The following is a 19,478-nucleotide window of genomic DNA, read 5'->3' as shown; positions in this document are numbered from 1 at the left end:
GGGGACAACATCCTGGGCCTTTTCCCCAGCCCGTTTTGGGGCTCCGATGCTGCTGGTAACAAGAACTTGGGGTCTTGTACAATATCTCTAGGATTTTCAAGGCCCCGTTTCTGCGTGCCGTAGTTGCAAAACATGGAGAACAAAGACGATTTGGGGGCTTATAGACTACCTACCTAGGTAGTCTATAAGCCCCCAAATCGTATGTACTTGACGATTTTAGCGGCTCTAGGAGCCAGATCTTTAAAGTTTGAATCTTGGGTCAACTCTCTTCTTGCTTTACAGCCAATGGGCTGCTAAAAAGATGAGCCGCGCCGTCGCGGCAAGTATTTGATAAACTGCAGGTGAAGTGCCTTTGCAAATCGGTAACCATTTCGCAACTGAATCACATGCAACATAGTAAAGAGTTGTTGGATTCGTAACCCTCTTACGAATCCTTTTTAGTTTCATTCGCTGTTGCCTAATAGTGTGTTTGACTTGGGGGTACAAGTCCCAGGTCCACAACATTAATAAATGCCGCTAATAGATTTAAACAGTGTACAGCAACTTCTAATGATACAACTAGCTTCACATTTTCCATAACGATCAAGTGAAAGAGAAGCGCAACAATGACACAATCTTTACCGGCCACCGCTACCATCAAAGGACCAGATGGCCCTCTGAATGTTGTCTTGGGAGAAGCAGCTCCCGAGCAAATCTTGCCGTGGTGTGGAATCGTCACCGCTGCTTTCGCGCCCTCTTTCCCGGGCTCGGCTTTCTTGGCTCAAGAAGAGTATCTTGCGCAGCATCCGCTGACTCTCAATCAAGGCACCCGTTTCTGGTGCATTTATCTGGCAGACGACCCGACAACTTTGCTCGCAGTTACCAAAACGGTACGCCGGCAATTCCTCGTCCGGGACGGCGAGTCTGTGCGTGAAGAGACCGGTTACTGCATCGGCTATGTCGGTACCCATCCGGATTACAGACGGCTGGGACTTGCGTCGCTGCTCATCAAACATGTTGCAGAATGGCTGGATGGCCCAGCTGATGCGGCAGCGAGCATGTTGTACACCAGCGTTGGCGATGTAAGTGATGCGATGAAAATCTCAAGTTAAACTGCTTCTTACCAAGGGCTTGTATAGTTCTATGTCAGCCAAGGCTGGGACAAGATACCCTCAATGATATCGAATATCACGCATCCTTCCGGCGAATTCCAGCCAGTGGACCGCGAAGGCCTTCCCAGCACTCGTCTTCTGACCGACAAGGAGATTCCGGCTCTGTGCGAGCGCGACGTGGCGGAGTTGAAGCAGAACTTTGACAAACTGGCTGTTGGAGCTAATGAAGTGCATGTCGCCGTTATTCCATCGGCGGAAATGGTTAGCTGGCTGCACATTTGGGGCGATTTCCTCAACGACAAGCTGCGTGGTGGCGAAGCGCCGTATCCTCACGGCGCCATCTGTGAATCTGCCGACACCTGGATATACTGGCATTACGGATTCAAGCATTTGGCAATCGATAGAGTTGTCGGCCAGGGCTCCCCCGAAGTACTGGCTGCTTTGCTGTTAGATGTTTTAGAGGAAGCCCGCAAGTGGAAGTTTCCTAAAGTTGCCGCCTGGGAACCAAGTCCTGAACTGATCAAAGCAATGGACATCGTTTCGAAGCGGGCTGGCGTCGAGGTGGAAACCGTGGAGAGGCCGAACAGCGTTACTTCGTTGAGATGGAAGAATGCAGACAAGGCGAAGAAGACGATTCTTCATTTGAATGAGACATATGCGTCGTGCTAAAGGACTCGATAGACTATATCAAATTGATGCCTGATATTCCATGTGGCGGATTCTCGCACAAGTAAATTGGAAATTGAGGCGTGTTTCTCACTGTAGTTTTTGGTTTGCGTTCTTTGGCCTCTTGGCGCTTTTTCTGTGGTTAGATCTCGCTTTACGAATGACAAAAGCTTGAGAACTCCGCTTATTAAAAAGAGCTGCGAATCATAATCCTTAGTAATTGTGGCGATCGAAACTGGCTACAACAGCAGTGTTTTCATTGTCTTTTGGCAGCTAGGGTGAGTTGATGAGAGAGAAGAATTGAGTAAGCGACATCAGGACGAAACAGCAACTATTTACACAGCGGTTCTGCTGGAAGACCGTCTTCATTAAAACTTTTCTATGCCGTGCCACATACTCTGTAATTACATATCTTACAGTTTTCGCCACGCCACTGAATTGGCAAGTTGAATTCCAAATCAAGGTAGCTCCCGCAACGCCTTCTACTGATCTCGACCCCAAGCCTTAAACCCACCCTGCTCTAAACTTCAGTGGCTGGCTCTACATTCTGACAGCGCCCACGTGGGAACTTAGTTAACAGCTGCAGTATGGTATGACGTCCCCCACAACGCCGACTTGCTTGCCGTTTCAGCCGGCTTTCTTGTATGAGCCTTGTTTAGACGGAAGAAAGCCAAGTGCTGCCGATTGGACATTTTTTACACGTGGGATGTAACGCTGCATTGGCGATTATCGCGAAATAAAAGACAGCCGCTTGAGATGCAGGAGCTTTTTGATGGCGCCGGGAATGCGGCACAATTATTACTGAGCACAGCTATATAGAATGAATAGCTTCAAAGATAAATAACAGCTGAGCCTACAACTTCAAAATGACCTGCTGCAGTAGTCTCTTGCATCATTGATCCGCAACCATGTTCACGTTCAGCGGCCTCATGTCAGCGGCGCTCATGGGCCGCCAGATCGCGGCTGCGGCTGTTCCTGCGCATTCTGCGTGGCCTCAATTACGATTCACCCCAAAAGGCACTTTTCAAATGACAGTCTTCAATGACTTGCATTTTGGAGAAGCGGAAAACACAGACTGGGGCCCGCTGCAGGACGTGGATACGCTGCGGGTGATGAAGACGGTGCTGGAGAAAGAGTCTCCCCAACTTGTGGTCATCAATGGAGATTTCATCACTGGTGAGAATACGTTTAAGAAGAATTCAACCGATTATGTCGACGACATTGTTTCTCCTTTGGTGGCGCGCGGCCTTCCCTGGGCATCGACATATGGCAGTGCGTATTTGCCCGTATTAGATCAACACAGACAGTAGCTCACCCATTGTAGACCACGATTCAGCGTACAATCTCTCTTCTGCTAACATATACGCGAGAGAGAAGACATACAAGAACAGTTTGACAGGGAACATGGTCAAAGATAAAAATGCCGGCGTCTCTAATTACTATTTGGAGGTGATGTCCAATGATAAACGCGACTCTACTCCTGCCATGATCCTCTGGTTCTTTGACAGCCGAGGCGGGTAAGTCTCAGGATCTTGACTTCTCAAATGTGTTGCAATTGACTCACCCAATCTTAAAGTAACTACTACCAAGAAGAGAAAAAAGACGGCTCAGACGTTGCTCGACCAAACTGGGTTGACGAAAGCGTTGTAGAGTGGTTCGAAGCCACAAGAGTCCAGCTGGCCAAACGCTATAAGAAGACTCTGCCTTCGTACGCATTTGTCCATATTCCCGTCGGCGCCATGTATGGCTTTCAGCAGACCGATGGCGTTGACGGGCACAAAGAGCCTGGAATTAATGCAGACAATCCGCTTTCTCAGCAGGGAGTTCAATCCCCACTATACAACGCCACTACTAGTTTCGAGTATACCGGCCAAGATAAAGCGTTTATGAAGGCTCTGCTAGAAACCGAGAAGCTCATGGGCGTCTTTAGCGGCCATGATCATGGCGATGACTGGTGCTTCAAGTGGAATGAAACCCTCACATTCTTGGACCTGACGGGCAATGGTCTCGTCTTCTGCTTCGGTCGCCACACCGGCTATGGGGGCTACGGCTCATGGACACGAGGGTCTCGGCAGATTCTTGTTGATATCAAGGATCTTGGCAAATCGACCAAGACTTGGACGCGGCTTGAAGATGGAAGCACTGTTGGGGCTGTGACGCTAAATTCAACTTATGGCAGCGATGTCTATCCAGCTGTTCAGTTGACTTATACTAGCCTGGACAATGAGGGAGTTCCATCTACCACTAATTAATGTCGATTAAGAGTATTGAAACAGTTTAGCTAGCTGAAACAAAGGGAAGAAAACGCTAGTTACACTAAAACCGGATATCCCCTAGAAAAGAAATTCTTCGGATCGTACTTCTTCTTCAGTTCCTTCAGCTTTTTTAAATTCTCTTTGCCATAAGTGACTTCCCAGTCCGTATTCGAGCTGTTAATCAGATTTCCATACGAAGCGCCCACATACGCATCTCCCGTTGCCTTGATCGCGTCCACTGTCTTCGTAATTGCGCCAATCTCAATATCGTCTCCCTCCTTTGTCCTTGTCAACACCACGTGATGGGCGTAAGTTGGGAAGAGTCTGTGGCGATAGCGTAGATTGAAACACGAGCCGGGGTTTGGTTGCGCAGCCTTTCCATGGACAAAATGGCTGGGGATGCCCATGAACAACATCGGGTCTTCGTTCCATTGGTCCATCAAGACTGAAGCCACGCGCTCGGTGAGGCCTTTTGTTATGACTCCACGACACTCAAAGGCTCCAGGCTGGATAGTCAACTCAGTCATGAGAAAGGTCGCAAAGTCCGCTGTTGTGTCAAAGGTTAGTAAACACGATTATCATTCATTGGCGGGAAGAAGACTCACATTCTCCAATGCGGACCACATCTGCTCCAGGCAGACTCTTGATCTTTTCAAAGTGTTCCCATCCATTTTTCAGGTCGTCGCCTTCCTTGGCGCACCATGCAAACAAAATGTTCATTTCTGGTGTTTCCAAGACATTGTTTCGGAAGTAGATGTCGCCTGCAAGCTCCTCTGGAAGGTTTGGCTCAATATTCTTAGCCCATTCGGCCAACACAGCTGGCCAATCCTTCTTTGCAAACTTGACACTGCCAATCAAAAGCTTTGGTGCTGGATAGGTCTTGATGGTAAATTGCGTCACAACGCCCCAGATGCCATTTCCAGCACCTCGAAGAGCCCAAAGCAGATCTTGGTTGTTGTTCTCATCTGCTACAGCTACAGATCCGTCGGCAAGAACAATCCGTGCACCGAGAATGTGATCAACTCCAAGGCCGTAAGAAGAGGCGTACATGCCGTATCCGCCCGCCATTGACCATCCGGCATATCCAAGTCTCGGATGCCATCCTACAGGTGTAAAGGCGCCCTCTCTGTTAAGGGCAAGAGCAAGATCACCTGCAATGGTACCGCCGCCAATAACTGCAGACCTCTTGTCTTCCGCTACCTTGATGGAACACAAGCTGCGTGTATCAATCATAACTCCGCTTCCGATTCCGCGAAAATTTCGTCCCTCCAGCTCTGCTCCTCCTGAGCGGATGGCGAATTGCAAGCCTGCGGCCTGAACTGCTTTGATGGTGGCTTGAACATGAGATTCTTCCAGGGCGCGAACCACAGCTAGGGGTCTGGTGGTGGTGGCTCTGTTAAATGAAGGGCTTATTGTCTCAAATAAGGGGTCTGACGCAGTGTAGATGATTTGCGGAAACTCATCGTAAAGAGACAAAAGACCTGGGATTTCCTTTGCAATATCATCTCGTGTAAGTGACGATGCCGGGATGTTAGTGTCCGGCAACTCGGTGACTTTGAACTCCATGATAGAGGCAGTTTAGAAAAAAGAAATGTTAAGGGAGTTGTAGATGTTAAAAAAAGCTTATTGTATAACAAACTTCAAGTCAAAACGGCAACTTGCACCGTTTATATAATAACAGCCTCAGCAAGAACGCCATCCAGACGCCTGGAATGCGTAGTCAGCCGCCTTCCATATTAACTTTCTACGGCAATAGGTGTATCTAGTCTATATGTGCCTAGTATTGCTAGTGTTTCTACGGTTCGCTCTCTCGTGGCGTGTCAACGTCAGCACTAACGCCTTACCAAGACAATTGCTGAGCTTGAGCCAATGCCCTATTGTCGCATTAGTTCAATTGGTGCAAATGACCTACATCCTAACGGCGCGCAGACCGAATAGGATAATACTCTATCGCGTAAATCTTTATAACAAAGTTGCCAGTTTCCTGCTACAAACTTTCTTTGTAGGAAAACAGCCCACTTAAACCCCTCTGTTTCCATGTCTGACTTCACTGATTAGGCTGATCAACTTCTATTATTATGTATACATCACGCGGTGAAAGAAATCAAAAAGCAGAAGTGGTCCTAGCCCAATGCTTTGAATGGAATCACGTCGGAGGATAGTCTGAGTGAGGAATAGGTGGAATTGGGCTGAAGCCTAGTAGTACAAGCTAATCTATATTCTAAATTTTTAGCCCCCTAGTATATACATGAACGATAGGCCCGCGTATCTCGTCTATATGATCTGTAATGCTTTAGTATGATCTGTGATGCACCTCCGCTGCTTTTGTGCCCCTGTCCACTGCCCATCTGTGGCAGTTCTAAACTTCTGGGTATATAGCCCGCTTCGTTTTCGTAAATCCATTCTGGCTTACGCCTCCGCCACAGCCACCTCTTTCGCTTCTGGATCTGTCGGGGCTGGCTTCGCTCCCGCCTCATTCTTAGCACGAGCCTTCAAGCTGCGCCATTCCACAAGGAAGCAGCCAAAGATACAAGCCGCTGTTATCCCAGCCATCATGTAGAAAAGAACCATGATCGCGTCGTTGTAATCAATGAGAAGCGTCGGCAGGTAGCTCGCCGGAACCAAATTCTTTAAATCCGTGGCGCCCGCGCTAGCCACTTGCTTGGGGTCGACATCTGGAATATTGTGGCCGACTCTCGAGCTCAAGCCGCTGATGAAGATGTTCTGTGCAACTGGCAAGAAGATGGACGAGCCGAGGAAACGGAGAAACATGACCAGGGCGGAACCGGTCGCGATGTCTGGTCTGTCCAGGATCGTCTGTACGACGTTCAGGGGCTGCTGGTTGCCGAAGCCAAGACCCAGCCCAAAGAGGACCTGGTAGCCAATCCATTTGGAGTGGCCAGTTCCGGGTTCCAGCGTTGATAACAGCCCTGCTCCAATCGGCATCATGACTGCGCTGATATAGAAAAACGGAGTGTAGTAGCCGAGCTTGGAAATGAGAATTCCAGATCCCATCGAAGAAACAACCACCGAAAGAATCGTGGGCAGCAACATGAGGCCAGAAGTAATGGCGTCAACGCCCTTGATTGCTTGGAACCAGATGGGAAGATAGTACGTGGCGACCATCATGCCGGCGCCGCTGAAGAAGGTGAACCAGAGAGATCCGATGATGCTGCGCTGCTTGGCAATACGAGGTGGGACTGTTGCAGCCTCGCCCTTCCAGATCTGGATGCCGATGAAGAGCGAAACAAAGACGCCGCAGATGACAAAGAGGGCAATGACACGGCCGTCGCTCCAGGGGTATGTGGTGCCTCCCCACTGCAGAGCCAGAATCAAGCAGATGATGCCGGGGAAGAAGGCCAGGTTGCCAATCGGGTCGAGTTGCTGAACTTTACCGAGCAATGTTGCCGCAGGTGTTTCAAGCTTTTGGTTGGGCATGTGGAGGATCAAAGTGGTGACAATGAGCGAAACTGCACCAATCGGCAGGTTGATGTAGAAGCACCATCTCCAAGTGACCTTGTCTGTAAAGGTGCCACCAACAACGGGGCCAATAACAGAAGCAAGTGCAAAGACGGCTCCGAAAAGGCCCTGGTAGATGGGTCTCTGTTGCAGCGGAATAGTATGGAACAAGACGACCATGATGCCAGAAAAGATGCCCGATGCTCCTAGACCGGCGATGGCACGACCGACAATGAAGGCTGCTGAGCTGGGAGCTGCACCACAGACAGCGGATCCAACTTCAAAGAGAACAATGCCGACAAGAAGAATTGGTTTCGTAGGATAGTATTTATAAACTTTTCCCATGACGAGCTGGAAGCTGCACTGGGTGAGTAAATAGGCCGAGCCATACCAGCCTACATCGTTGAGAGAATGGAACTCGTCTGTAATTCGAGGGATGGCGGTCGAAATGATATTTGTGTCCTATAATATAAAAAAAAGATGTAAGTCAGTATTATATTGACTTCATAACCGTGCTGATTCCCATACCAGAGTAACCAAGAAGATGGCCAGGTAAAGCGAGCCCATGATGAGCACTCGCTTCTGATTGGATGGATACTCGTGCGTCTCCATCTTAACGACGCTTGTCTCTGTAGTGGCCGTTGGTGGCTTTTCATCTTCAGATGTTGGTTGAGACATGTTGATGAACGAGTGTAGTTTCAGCAAAAAAGAAAAGAAACAAAGAAACAGGCTTCCAACTCTAGAAGAACCTCGTTTCCTGAGTCTACAACTGCCGACACAACTAAAAGAAAAAACAACAAGACGTTGCATTATATAAGGAGTTGTGGTCCCATAACTCCTTTTGCTGCGGCGCTAGACTAACCCGCATCTCGGGGCTCAGAATTGCAAAAATTCACGCCCGAGCCCCGAATGGCACCGAAACTCACCTTAGTGAATCCTTTCGTTCAACTCGTTTAACGCATGAGTCAAAACAGGCGCCGGCTTTGCTCCGCAAACTCTTTCATTTCGGACTTTAAACTTGTCCATTAACACCGAGAAGGGGAGAAAAAAATAGGAATACGGGATTGGGGAAAGAAGACAAACTTTTTGGGCCACGTCACGGGCGGTTGAAACAAGCGGTGATGAATGATGTGATGGAGCTGCCAAAGCAACCCAGCGGCGACCTCAAGGGCTACTCGTGCGTAAGCTGCAGGCAGCGCAAGGTCAGATGCGATAGGCGGGCTCCGTGTATGAATTGCACAAAGGCGGAGAGGAGATGTGACTTTGTTGCGCCTGTACGCGGAAAGCGGAAAAGGACGAAACCACCTCGAGAGACGCTCCATGCGCGGCTGAGACGATATGAAGAGATGCTCAGGGCGTATGGGGCGAAGATTGAGCCCAGCGATGGCGATGATAGATCGGATTCGGAAGCAGAGTCACAGTCTCTGAATACTCCTGCGTCGAGCGATGGGGCAATGTCGATAGTCAAGACGCAGGACCGTGAGGATGCTATGACGCCTAAATTTATCATGAAAGAGGGAGCGTCGAGATACTATGACAGGTATGGTTGGCGACGGGTTGCAACTTACACGAAGTTTTGCTTACTCTGTTAGTGCTCTGTGGTCCAACTTATCAGAAGATGTAAACCTCGTTCCAGTCTTGCATCTCGTTACTTGCTTGACAGTTTGTTACTAACAGTCGCCGTAGTTTCAACATCCAGAATCCACCACCCAATTCAGCGAACCGACAGAGGAAGATGTCAACGATATTGAAGACGGACTAATGTTTGAACCCGAGAGAGGCGACAAAGTCATGGACCTTGCCAAATACCATCTTCCACTGCCGCTGATATCGAAACTAAAAGACTTCTTCATAGACAGGGTCGATCCCATGATGAAGTTCCTACACCTTCCCACCTTTTGGGTCGCTCTGACAAATGAGCTGCAAAATCCAGATCGAATACCCAAGAGCTTGGAGGCGCTCATCTTTTCCTTTTACTTGGTCTCTATGTGTTCGTTGAAAGCGGATGAGGCCCGAGAGCTATTTGATGTAGACCAGAAGGTTCTCCTATATCGCTATCGAACCGCGACTCGGCAAGCCTTGGTGAATGCGAGGTTCTTGTCGACGGCGAACCTCATGACCCTTCAGGCTTTTTCCATCTTCATTGTATGTTCATACCATCCAGTCCCCCCTTTTCCAATCTTGTTTCATTTGTTAATGCAGATCAACAGATTTGCGTCAGAGACATCTATCGCTGCGACACCCTCTTCGTCTTATCCGGCGTCGCCATCCGGCTCGCTCGCAAAATGGGCCTCCACCGCGACGGCACGTTCCTCGGCCTCCCCCCCTTTGAGACGGAAATGCGAAGACGACTGTGGTGGCATATCGCGCACATTGACTTTCGCACCGCCGATGTCATGGGCACCAAGCCTTCGCCAGAAATCTCCACGGCGGATACCAAACATCCCATCAACGTCGAAGACAGCGAGCTCTACCCGGGCATGACTGCTCTTCCCGAGGACCACAACGGCATTACGGGGATATCGCTCGCCATCATCAAGTGCGAGATGATTGCGTCGCTGTGCAAATGCGCGGCTACTCGTCCCATCGACTTGCGCTGGGAGATGCTGTACAGTCCAGACATCTCGCTCGCTACCAAGGACAGCGTCATCGACGAAGTAGAGGATCACATGGAGAAGAAATATCTGAGGCACTGCGACCCTTTGAATCCCTTTCACACGTTTCTATCCATCATGGTGCGGTCGGCGGTATGCAAAATGAGGCTCTTTGCGCATAATCTGCGACAGTTTGCGCCTCGATATCCCGCCACTCAAAAGGACCATGACATCGCATTCCACAACGCCATGAAGCTTCTAGAATACGCAGGCATGGTCCAAGGCGGCCACATGGGCTTGGACAAGTATCTGTGGCAGATTGGCACGAGCTACTGCTGGAACACGATGCTCTACCTGCTCATGGAGCTCCGAGTCCGCAAATTCGGGCCAGAAGTCGACAAGTCGTGGAAACTCATCGGCGTCGTCTTCGCACGCGCCCCTCAGGTGTTTTCAGAGTTCACGGGCTCCGTCTATGTGGCACTCGGCAAATGGACGCTGGAAGTCTGGGACGCCCACGTCGAGGCTTCAAAAGCTGAAGGACTTCCAGATCCGGTGCCGCCCGACTATATTCAGGCCATCCGTGACTACCAGAAGTCAAAGCTGCCAGAAACTCCGGTTGAAGAGAAAAAGGCGAATCCGAAGCCTGTTGCCTGGCCTCCGACTACTTATGACAAAGCCTCGTATGTGGACTATCTTGATGTGGGCTATTCAGAGCCGCACAACTTTCCTAATTTGTCGTCGTTTGATACAGATCCCAATCAATGGCTACAGTGGGAGCAGCTAGTCGCAGACCAGAGCACCTTTACATAAAGAGATGGCATGATGCGCGGGCTGACATCAGCAATTATCTCTTTGCTCTTTGTTATTTTATTCATATTCATTAGATACCACTTTAGCGTTGTAGCGAATAACATCAATCATCAATCTTTTGCTTTATCTCGCGTGCTTCTCTGGTTTCTTAGTCTCCCATAGCTAGACTCTGTGGTCGCGTGGGGCCTGTCAGCAGTCAATGTGAGGCATCACGTACTAATTGATAATCGCATGTCTTATTAGTGCACCAACTGCCAGTCATGAGCCGTTGCATGTTTCTTATAAAAGGCTTGAGACTTTTGACGTCGCACCACTTTGTGATTTACCTTGTTTGAAACGTGGCTAGAGTCAGCCAGTGCGAATAGACTTACTCGCTGCTATTTCTCATGACTGGCGAGAACGTCATGCATAACTCATTGTTTGTCCTGCGCAGTAATTGGTGCTGATCGAAAACAAGCAGTCCAATGGTCTGGCTAAACAGAAACTCGACAGCTCCAATGAGATGAGAACAACGAGGCAGCGAGAGGCGGGGTTATCTGATATGTAATCGTGCTCGCAAAGGCGCTATTTGATGGCTTAGTGAGATGCTTGTAAGACGCAGCAGCACCTCATTCAGATATTGACGCCGTTCACGAGCCCCTCAACTCGGCCTTGTGAGGACACGCAAATGCACACTACGCGCGTACTAGCATGTATGTCTCTTTGTATGCTTGATTCCCGCGGTTTAGTGGCGGCGGCCCCCGAGTTTTGCAAGCTCTAGCAGCTGCTGTTAGCATGTATTAGTCTATATCTCCACCTCCACATTATCATCTGTAGTTGGCAACAATCGTGATGACGGCAGCAAACCGCCAACGCTATCGAAATGAGCAGAGCAGAGCAGGCAGCCACCCACTTCAGCGACTGGCCAAGAGGGCTCTACGGGAATAGCGGCATGTTTTGCGCTGGCGAAGCACTCACGACAATGACGGTAGATGCCTCTTGAGAGCTGAAAACGAGCCAGGATGCCAGCTGGAGATGCACCCGTTCTGGGCGAGTCTGCTGTCAAATATAGCATCCGGCCAGGGGGTTGTGCTATCGTGGCGCCACGGTTGGCTGGATAAAGTGTGTGCGACTCCATGCTGTGGAACACACTCGGGCCGCGCCTCACGTCCACTCTGTGAACGCCTCCAACGCCTCTGCCGCTACTCGGGATTCGGCACTTCAGGCTCCGCTCACACTTCATGCACCTGGACTGGCCATCACAAGACGCCTGGGCTTCTTCCAGGCTTGTTCCAGGTCCGCATTGAAGGCCCGGCGTCACCCTGACGGCAATAGCATCGTGCAGGTCGAGTGATGACGAAAAGAAGGGCGTTGCCAGGAAACGGGATCTGCAGCATATCATGCGGCACAGTTCTGAGGCAGCCAGTCAGCTGTCTCTGCGTCGATGCAACAGAGTAATTGGCCCCTTGACGCGCGTTAAATTGGGAAACCGCATATCGACCCTCCCATGCGCGATAGGTGTGATAAGGCTAGATGTATGTATGACGACTTTGAAGCTATATGCATTCGAGCTGAAGAGGTGATATTTTTCCAACGTCGAGTGTTAGAGCGTTGTATAAATAATCCGGTTTCTCCCCCGCTCACTAGTGTTGATCGTCGGTCGAAGCAAGATAAAAGACAACTAACTCCCACCAGCTCTTCTCGAGTTATACTTGAATCAATCAACATCATAAACCCATATACTTCATATCATAGATAAGGCGTCACCCACCATGGAGGCCATCTTCAACGTGCAGTCAAAGTTCGCCCTGGAGCGCGGCCTCAGCAAGATCAAGGCCATCCGCAACGAAAACTACAAGCGCCACGGCACCAAGTCATACGTCTACCTGCTCAACCGCTTTGGCTTTGAGCCCACCAAGCCCGGCCCGTACTTCCAGGGCGCCTCGTTCCACCAGCGTGGACTTGCCCACCCAGACTTTCACGAGGCTCGTGGGGGTCGCGTCCACAAGAAGAAGCACCTGAAGAAGAAGCAGACTCCAGAGGGCGTCGCAGACCCTAGCGGAACGGAGACTGGAGAAGTGGGGGCTGAGGACCAGCAAAATGACTCGGAGTATCTTTGCGAGGTGACCATTGGCACGCCTGGCCAGAAGCTGCTGCTGGACTTTGATACCGGTTCCTCTGATCTTTGGGTGAGTTGAGCGAAATAAGACGAGGATGTATCCTTGGACTTGTGCAGCGTAGCGGCTAACCTTGTTGCTTAGGTCTTCTCCACTGAGTTGAGCAAGTCTCTCCAAAGCAACCACACAGTCTTCAACCCCAAGAACTCGTCCACCTTCAAGGTGCTCACTGGCCAGAAATGGCAAATCTCCTATGGTGACGGCAGTTCAGCAGGCGGTGACTGTGGCTCTGACAACGTGACCGTCGGTGGCCTCACCATTAAAAATCAGACCGTTGAGCTCGCATCAACCCTTGCTCAGCAGTTTGCTCAGGGCACCGGTGATGGTCTCCTCGGCCTTGCCTGGCCATCTATCAACACCGTCACAACCAACGGCAAGCCCACGCCCGCCAACACCCCCGTTGCCAACATGATCACCCAGGACGACATTCCCAGCGAGTCTCAGCTCTTCACTGCTGCGTTCTACAGCGAGCGAGATGCCAACGCCGAGTCCTTTTACACATTCGGCTACATCGACCAGGATCTCGTCACAGCCTCCGGACAGCAGATTGCCTGGACCGACGTCGACAACTCTCAGGGCTTCTGGATGTTCCCCTCGACCAGCAGCTCCGTCAACGGCCAGGCCATCTCTCAGTCCGGCAACAGCGCCATCGCCGACACTGGCACCACCTTGGCGCTGGTCTCTGACGACGTCTGCGATGCTCTGTACAAGGCTATTCCCGGCGCGAAATACGACGACCAACAGCAGGGCTACGTGTTCCCCATGAGCACGGATGTGTCTAGTCTCCCTGAATTCAAGGTCTCCGTCGGAAACACGCAGTTTGTGATTCAGCCCGAGGACCTGGCCTTTGCTCCTGCGGATAACAACAACTGGTACGGAGGTGTTCAGTCCAGAGGAGACAACCCCTTTGACATTTTAGGCGACGTGTTCTTGAAGTCTGTTTATGCGGTTAGTATATTGAACATTTGCACTTGAATGAAGTTACCGATACTGACGAATCAATACCAGATCTTCGACCAAGGCAACCAGCGATTTGGTGCCGTCCCCAAGATCCAGGCTACCCAGAACCTGAACCCTCCTTCTAACCAGTAAATATTTCCATAATACGCGAGGATGCTGAGAAGAGCCTCCCGGCTGATTTCGCTCAGTTTATCAAGCCGAGCAAGTAATGTATATCGCAGCTATATTTAGAAGATAGATGCAATGAGTTCATGATTAATCGAGTGTTTTCTGGTGTTTAACGAGTGATTCCTGGCCGTGAATCTCATGGCGTCATTTCTGCCAGTCCATGTTACTAAGCAGGCCACCCATGTCAGGTTCAAGGGTCTAGAAACAGTCCGAGCTTGAGGCTGGACTGGATATCCAATCGCTGGATGGGCTTGTGCGTCATACAGATGCCATCTTCGAGCTGATGAACGAGAGTCGTGGCTGGTTTAAAGACTCGAGCGATCTCTAACAAGATCTTGTCAAGAATGGCCTAGCAGCTTGGAAATTGATCGCCACGATGCTGCAAAGAGTAAAAAGCGTCTGCTTTGTCGTTAGAAGAATCAGAGGCTCTGCTCGCCCAAATCCAGATTTCTACCTATCGCCTTGATCCCAATTTCCACTCGACTGAGCTATCCCTAAGGCAAAGGTCGCTCGTACCTTTTGGAGAAGAACGGATGTCGTCCATCAGATTTGCGACTCTGGTTTTGGCCGATCGTGGCAGTTGATTTGTGAGGAGGCCATCAGGGTAGTGATGTGGTTTTAGGAATCTTTGTTTCTATAAAACATCAGCACGGAACGAACATTGTGTAGGGCAGATCAGATACCAAAGATCAATTGGCCGTGATTGTGTATGTGCCAGCAACATGCTGAAATAGAGATGAGGCTGGAATGCTTGAGATCTTGCAGAGCAGATATACGATTGTGGCACCTGAGGCAGACAGAAGGCTACCATCTATGCTGCACAGTGTGTGCGCAAAGCGACTACTGTATTTCTCCCGCTGTAGCGTTCTGTGGCAATGGAAGCTGAAAGGCTACGTCACTACAGAGGTCGATCAAATCTACATGTAGGTATCTACTTTACGTTGATCAACGAGGCTGGTGTTGATCTACAAAACCAATCTTTCGTCTACTGAAGACAATCTTGATCAGCAGCAGCCAGATCCGTCGCCGATGAAACCCAACCAGCTGAGTCAAGGGCCCCCACTAGCATAACAGCGTCTACAGTGCTTTACAGTGCTATACGCCGCTGTAACTACAGTTATCGTGATCCATGGCAATGTGCAGCTTCGGCATCTCGGCCGATGATATCGCGAGCATACTCGTACTTAGGTATATGTTACTGGTCTCTCGAACATGCGAAGATGAAATTGACGACGCATTGATTTAGCAAGTTTGATTCATACATGTAGAAACACCAGCATTAAATACAATTGAGTCAGATGAACGAAAGGAATCAAGGACGGACCTGTAAGAATAGACCGCATGTTGCTCGTAGCCCCTTGTTCTCAATCAGAGCAGCTGCTTCTCCGAAGGCCAGCCAAGGCGGAATAGATTTGTCGTTTTCACAGGGGTTGTTATTTTTTGAAGAGGGTTACTCTAACACTAATATATGGCATTCTCATATTGTAGTGCTCTTGCATAGATGAAGCGATGAACGAGGCACGAAACTTGGGCACCTCGCTGGACCTCTTAGGCGCAGCCTCAAACAATGGCTTTTCAACATTCGGCCGCAGTGGTTCGATATCTGCAACGGACGAGACTTTACCGAGTACGAATAGCTCCCGGGCCGCGTGGGTCTTAGGGATTCGGGGCTTTGAACGCCATCCGGATCCCAATTCAGGGGACGGTGGGACTGTTCCGCGTTGGCAGGGATCAGAATGGTCGTCGCTTAAACTAGCCAACTCCCTACCATAGCTCTGCCACAGCTCTGAGTTGCCTTTTGCTTCTCGGCTTTCTAGAAGAAGAGTGTCCAAGTTGCGCTACGTATTTGATTTGGAAGGCTTTCCCTATCGGAAACAAAATCCTCTCTAGTCTGTCTGTGCTGTCTGAGCATTGCGCCGACCACTTCCTAGTTTATGTAATGAACAACGGACAGACGCGCAGGCAGAGTGGGAAAACTTAGTAAAGCAATAATTACTAATTCTCCGGCGGAGATGCGTTATAGATGGCATGGAACTTTACTTTCTCATATATATATTAATGGAAAGACGCATTATATAAGACTTCCAGCAAGGCCCATCAAATGGTTTACCAACTCCGAACCTCTTTTTAGGGTTAGCTTGCGGAGATTCCGACAATCGAACCACAAGAAAAGCTAGCCATATGCGGCACTCTAATTGTAACAAATTATAACAAGGGGGCAGTTGTTGTCCGTCTCTAGAGGAAAAGCTTTTAACCAGAGAAGGTTCAGAAGACTAAGAGAGAAATGTACTCCTGTTTCAAAGCCCTAGCTAGGAGCACACCAGGATCGGTTATCTCCATATCCAGTAGGCCGGGGAGTTCCACGTGGTCTGGCCGGGACTGTGGGGGCTTAACTTGGCAGACAAGATTGAATGCTGCTAGTTTCAACGTTTTTATATTCATATCAACCAAAGTATTAATGGTCATGTCACTAAACGAATGACATGTATTAGCAGAAAAGCGCAAGCATCACAAAACAGTCGTGTAAACTCTCAAACTCTGGCTCGTTACCTTTTGCCAAGTTATTACAATCATTACAGGAGAAAATAACATATTCACTTATGGAAACAATTAGATAATGGCCGTGTATACCATTGGATTTATTTCATTTTTGTTTATTTTTTGGTCATCTCTCAAAAATCTACTTTACAAAGAATAAGAAGCTTTTATACACATTTTCCACAGCCACTAAGAGCAAGTGTGAAAAATCCTCAGACATAGTCTTTCTCCATTTAGGTGTGTCCAACAAGTCCGGCAACAGGAGCGTTGTCGGGGTTGATGTTGGTGTTGGCAAAACCAAGAAGAGAGTTCCAGGTGTTGGCCGTATCGGCATTCCTGGTTCCCAAAGCAGAAATCTTGGTCTGGGCATCTGCAACAGCGGCCTTGGCGGCGGCGTTGGCTCCACAGACATTGGTGAGCTGGTCGTGGATTCGGTTGGTGATGATGTTGGGGTTGAGAGCCTCCTCCTGGCCCTTGTTGACAAGGGGGTCGATGGCCTGGAAGGTGAACTCGGTGTCCTTGCGGCCATCGAGACCGGCCTCAAACTTCATAGTGGGCACGCAGAGACCGAAATCAAGACCGGCAATGGTAGACTTGACGAATCCGTCAAAGTTACCGGTGACGGCGTTCTTGATGGCACCAGCGCCGTTGGCGGGAGCCGAGCATGCGAGAGTGCTGCCGCCGCCGGTACAGATGCCAGCCGAAGCATTGCTAGTGCCAGAAGAAGAAGATCCGGAGGATGCTGCAGATCCAGAAGAGGCAACAGCGCTAGTAGCAGCAGCAACATTGGAGGCTGCGGCAGTCTGAGAAACAATAGCAGTCCTAGTGATGGTGACCATGGTAGTGGGAATAGCGCATCCCTCTGACTGAACAGCGGTAACGGCCAGAGCAGTGGTCTTTGCCGCGGCAACGTTGGCAGCCTGTGAGCTGGACGGTGCTGCTGCGGCTGAATCTCCCGAGGCTTGCTGTTTAGAGCCATCCGAGTTGACAATTGTGAAGTTGGAGAAACCCTGGTTGATCATGACCTGAGCCACGCTGAGGCCATCGGCCGCAAAGGGCGTGGTCTTGGAGGCGTTGGCATTTTTGTTCTCAAGGTCTGAGCCAGTCACCGCAGGATCGATCAGAGGAACGACACCTCGGAGCTGGGCAGACTTTGGCAGCGTAGCATCACCACAGATGGAAGGGACGCTAACAACAAAGGGGTTGAAGTTTTGCTCAGCGGCAACCAGTCCACGGGCAGCGGCAACAGCAGCGTCACTGGTACCGAGCTCGCTCAGGATAAGATCGGCCTGGGTGAGCTTTCCACAGGGGTTGGCGGCAGCAAGGAGGAACTGGATCGAGCCTCCGGCCAGAGTAGCAGCCTGTCCAGGCTGTCCCAAGTCTGTCAATGCGCCAATGGCAGTGATGGCGCCGTTGCCCTGTTCTTGGCCGAAACGGGCTTCAGCTGCAACAGCTAGGAGAACGGAGGCTGCGAGTGATGACTTCATTTTCAGTTGTCGGTGTTTGTAAAAGATGGTATATAAAAGCAAAAAAAGAGAGTAAAAGATAATTTTACAAAAAGAAGAGAAAGAGGTAATGAATGATAAAAAACAGAGGCAATCGCACAGCGATGCTTGAGACTCTGGAAAGGTGATGAAAAGAAGGGAAAGGTTGAAAGTAGAAGAGAGTGATGATGAGCCAGAAGGAAGAGATGAAGCAAAAGAGAAACAGACTGATATATATACATATTTCTCCTTGAACCGAATATTATCTTAGACCCTGCCTTTCAACGGCTGTCAACCGCTTCTCTATCTTGGCACAACCGCACCAGTGTCTCGCAGCCCGCGCGGCAAACGAGGGACCGCAATCTGCCCCGCTGTTTCAGGCACATCTAGAATTTGGCTCCAGCGTAATAAACATGTTCTATCGGGATCCGGAAACCGATTGTCAACGAGGATTAGCTGTGGTGCTCCGTATATTCTGTAGTAAAACTACGTAGTGATCGTACGATGGAAAGTTCTCTTCGCATGTGGTCGCTCCGTAAACTAGCCTTGAGAAAGCGCAAACTAAATATGATCGCAGGGGCATCTGTCATACAGTTCTGTGCACTGACCGCGATTTGAGCCCCTGCAGTATAGATTAACTAACTAAATCAACCATATTGCAGAAGTTCTTACAAGAATATGCATATTCCCGTCTTTAAGCTAGATTTAGTTGACGCCCGAAGCAACTTTGAGGCTCCAATGCACATGCCATGCGCACCAATAAAATTACCGTATGAGCGCAATTAATCGTTGGGTAGATAAGATGAGTATGAAACCAGAATCGCACCAGCCGATATTGAATCTATCTACGTAAGCCTCGGATGTGAATTTTGGGGCTATCCAAACAATTCTGAAACCAGAGCTCTCCCATGTCCCGTCATCGAGAGCAAAAAGCGAGCAAATGTTTGACGCTTATAAAGCTTACACGAGATGAAGAAATACCTATCCCAGTAATCCGGATGCTAGCGAGCAATATAGGCTAAATGCACGCGGAATGTGGGTAGACAGCTCTGTATTTATCCGTGCACGCCTTGAGCATTATACGGACGAAGAAACATGAAGGATGACGGGACAGCAGTAGAAACAAATGAGTGAGAGAACAAAAGGGGTGAGCGTTTATTCTTATTGCCATGTATATATGACTTGTTACCAATTTTTACTGAATACAAGACAATACATGATGATGTTGAGTGATATGCTCTGGCGTGAATGCTGACATAAACCAGATCTTTGTAAGCCAGGAACACATGTAGGGAGG

The 19,478-nt window shown here is 49.6% G+C and overlaps 7 protein-coding genes across 7 annotated transcripts; 4 read left to right on the top strand and 3 right to left on the bottom strand.

Annotated features, from left to right (window-relative positions):
* Positions 1-605: 605 nt before the first annotated feature.
* Positions 606-1,760, top strand: TGAM01_v202034 (hypothetical protein; the record flags this gene model as incomplete). The annotated part of the gene is made up of 2 exons (XM_018800265.1): positions 606-1,061; positions 1,119-1,760. 2 exons carry the CDS (start codon positions 606-608, stop codon positions 1,758-1,760), a joined length of 1,098 nt encoding a protein of 365 aa, XP_018666407.1.
* A 905-nt stretch (positions 1,761-2,665) lies between these two features.
* On the top strand, positions 2,666-4,009 carry TGAM01_v202033 (calcineurin-like phosphoesterase; the record flags this gene model as incomplete). Its single annotated transcript, XM_018800264.1, has 3 exons — positions 2,666-3,029; positions 3,082-3,274; positions 3,334-4,009. The coding sequence occupies 3 exons, from the start codon at positions 2,666-2,668 to the stop codon at positions 4,007-4,009; spliced, it is 1,233 nt and encodes a 410-aa protein (XP_018666406.1).
* A 59-nt stretch (positions 4,010-4,068) lies between these two features.
* On the bottom strand, positions 4,069-5,578 carry TGAM01_v202032 (hypothetical protein; the record flags this gene model as incomplete). Its single annotated transcript, XM_018800263.1, has 2 exons — positions 4,069-4,559; positions 4,618-5,578. 2 exons carry the CDS (start codon positions 5,576-5,578, stop codon positions 4,069-4,071), a joined length of 1,452 nt encoding a protein of 483 aa, XP_018666405.1.
* An 843-nt stretch (positions 5,579-6,421) lies between these two features.
* On the bottom strand, positions 6,422-8,149 carry TGAM01_v202031 (major facilitator superfamily transporter; the record flags this gene model as incomplete). Its single annotated transcript, XM_018800262.1, has 2 exons — positions 6,422-7,933; positions 8,000-8,149. The coding sequence occupies 2 exons, from the start codon at positions 8,147-8,149 to the stop codon at positions 6,422-6,424; spliced, it is 1,662 nt and encodes a 553-aa protein (XP_018666404.1).
* Positions 8,150-8,817: 668 nt separating this feature from the next.
* Positions 8,818-10,875, top strand: TGAM01_v202030 (fungal specific transcription factor; the record flags this gene model as incomplete). Its single annotated transcript, XM_024548904.1, has 4 exons — positions 8,818-9,011; positions 9,064-9,091; positions 9,158-9,616; positions 9,682-10,875. The coding sequence occupies 4 exons, from the start codon at positions 8,818-8,820 to the stop codon at positions 10,873-10,875; spliced, it is 1,875 nt and encodes a 624-aa protein (XP_024406307.1).
* A 1,751-nt stretch (positions 10,876-12,626) lies between these two features.
* Positions 12,627-14,123, top strand: TGAM01_v202029 (eukaryotic aspartyl protease; the record flags this gene model as incomplete). Its single annotated transcript, XM_018800260.1, has 3 exons — positions 12,627-13,043; positions 13,116-13,979; positions 14,040-14,123. The coding sequence occupies 3 exons, from the start codon at positions 12,627-12,629 to the stop codon at positions 14,121-14,123; spliced, it is 1,365 nt and encodes a 454-aa protein (XP_018666402.1).
* A 2,807-nt stretch (positions 14,124-16,930) lies between these two features.
* On the bottom strand, positions 16,931-18,184 carry TGAM01_v202028 (hypothetical protein; the record flags this gene model as incomplete). The annotated part of the gene is made up of 1 exon (XM_018800259.1): positions 16,931-18,184. The coding sequence occupies one exon, from the start codon at positions 18,182-18,184 to the stop codon at positions 16,931-16,933; it is 1,254 nt and encodes a 417-aa protein (XP_018666401.1).
* Positions 18,185-19,478: the final 1,294 nt, after the last annotated feature.

The sequence above is a fragment of the Trichoderma gamsii genome (genome assembly GCF_001481775.2).
Source record: "Trichoderma gamsii strain T6085 chromosome Unknown Scaffold_5.2, whole genome shotgun sequence".
NCBI classification, from domain to species: Eukaryota; Fungi; Ascomycota; class Sordariomycetes; order Hypocreales; family Hypocreaceae; genus Trichoderma; species Trichoderma gamsii.
This window is presented reverse-complemented; position numbering and strand designations above follow the sequence as displayed.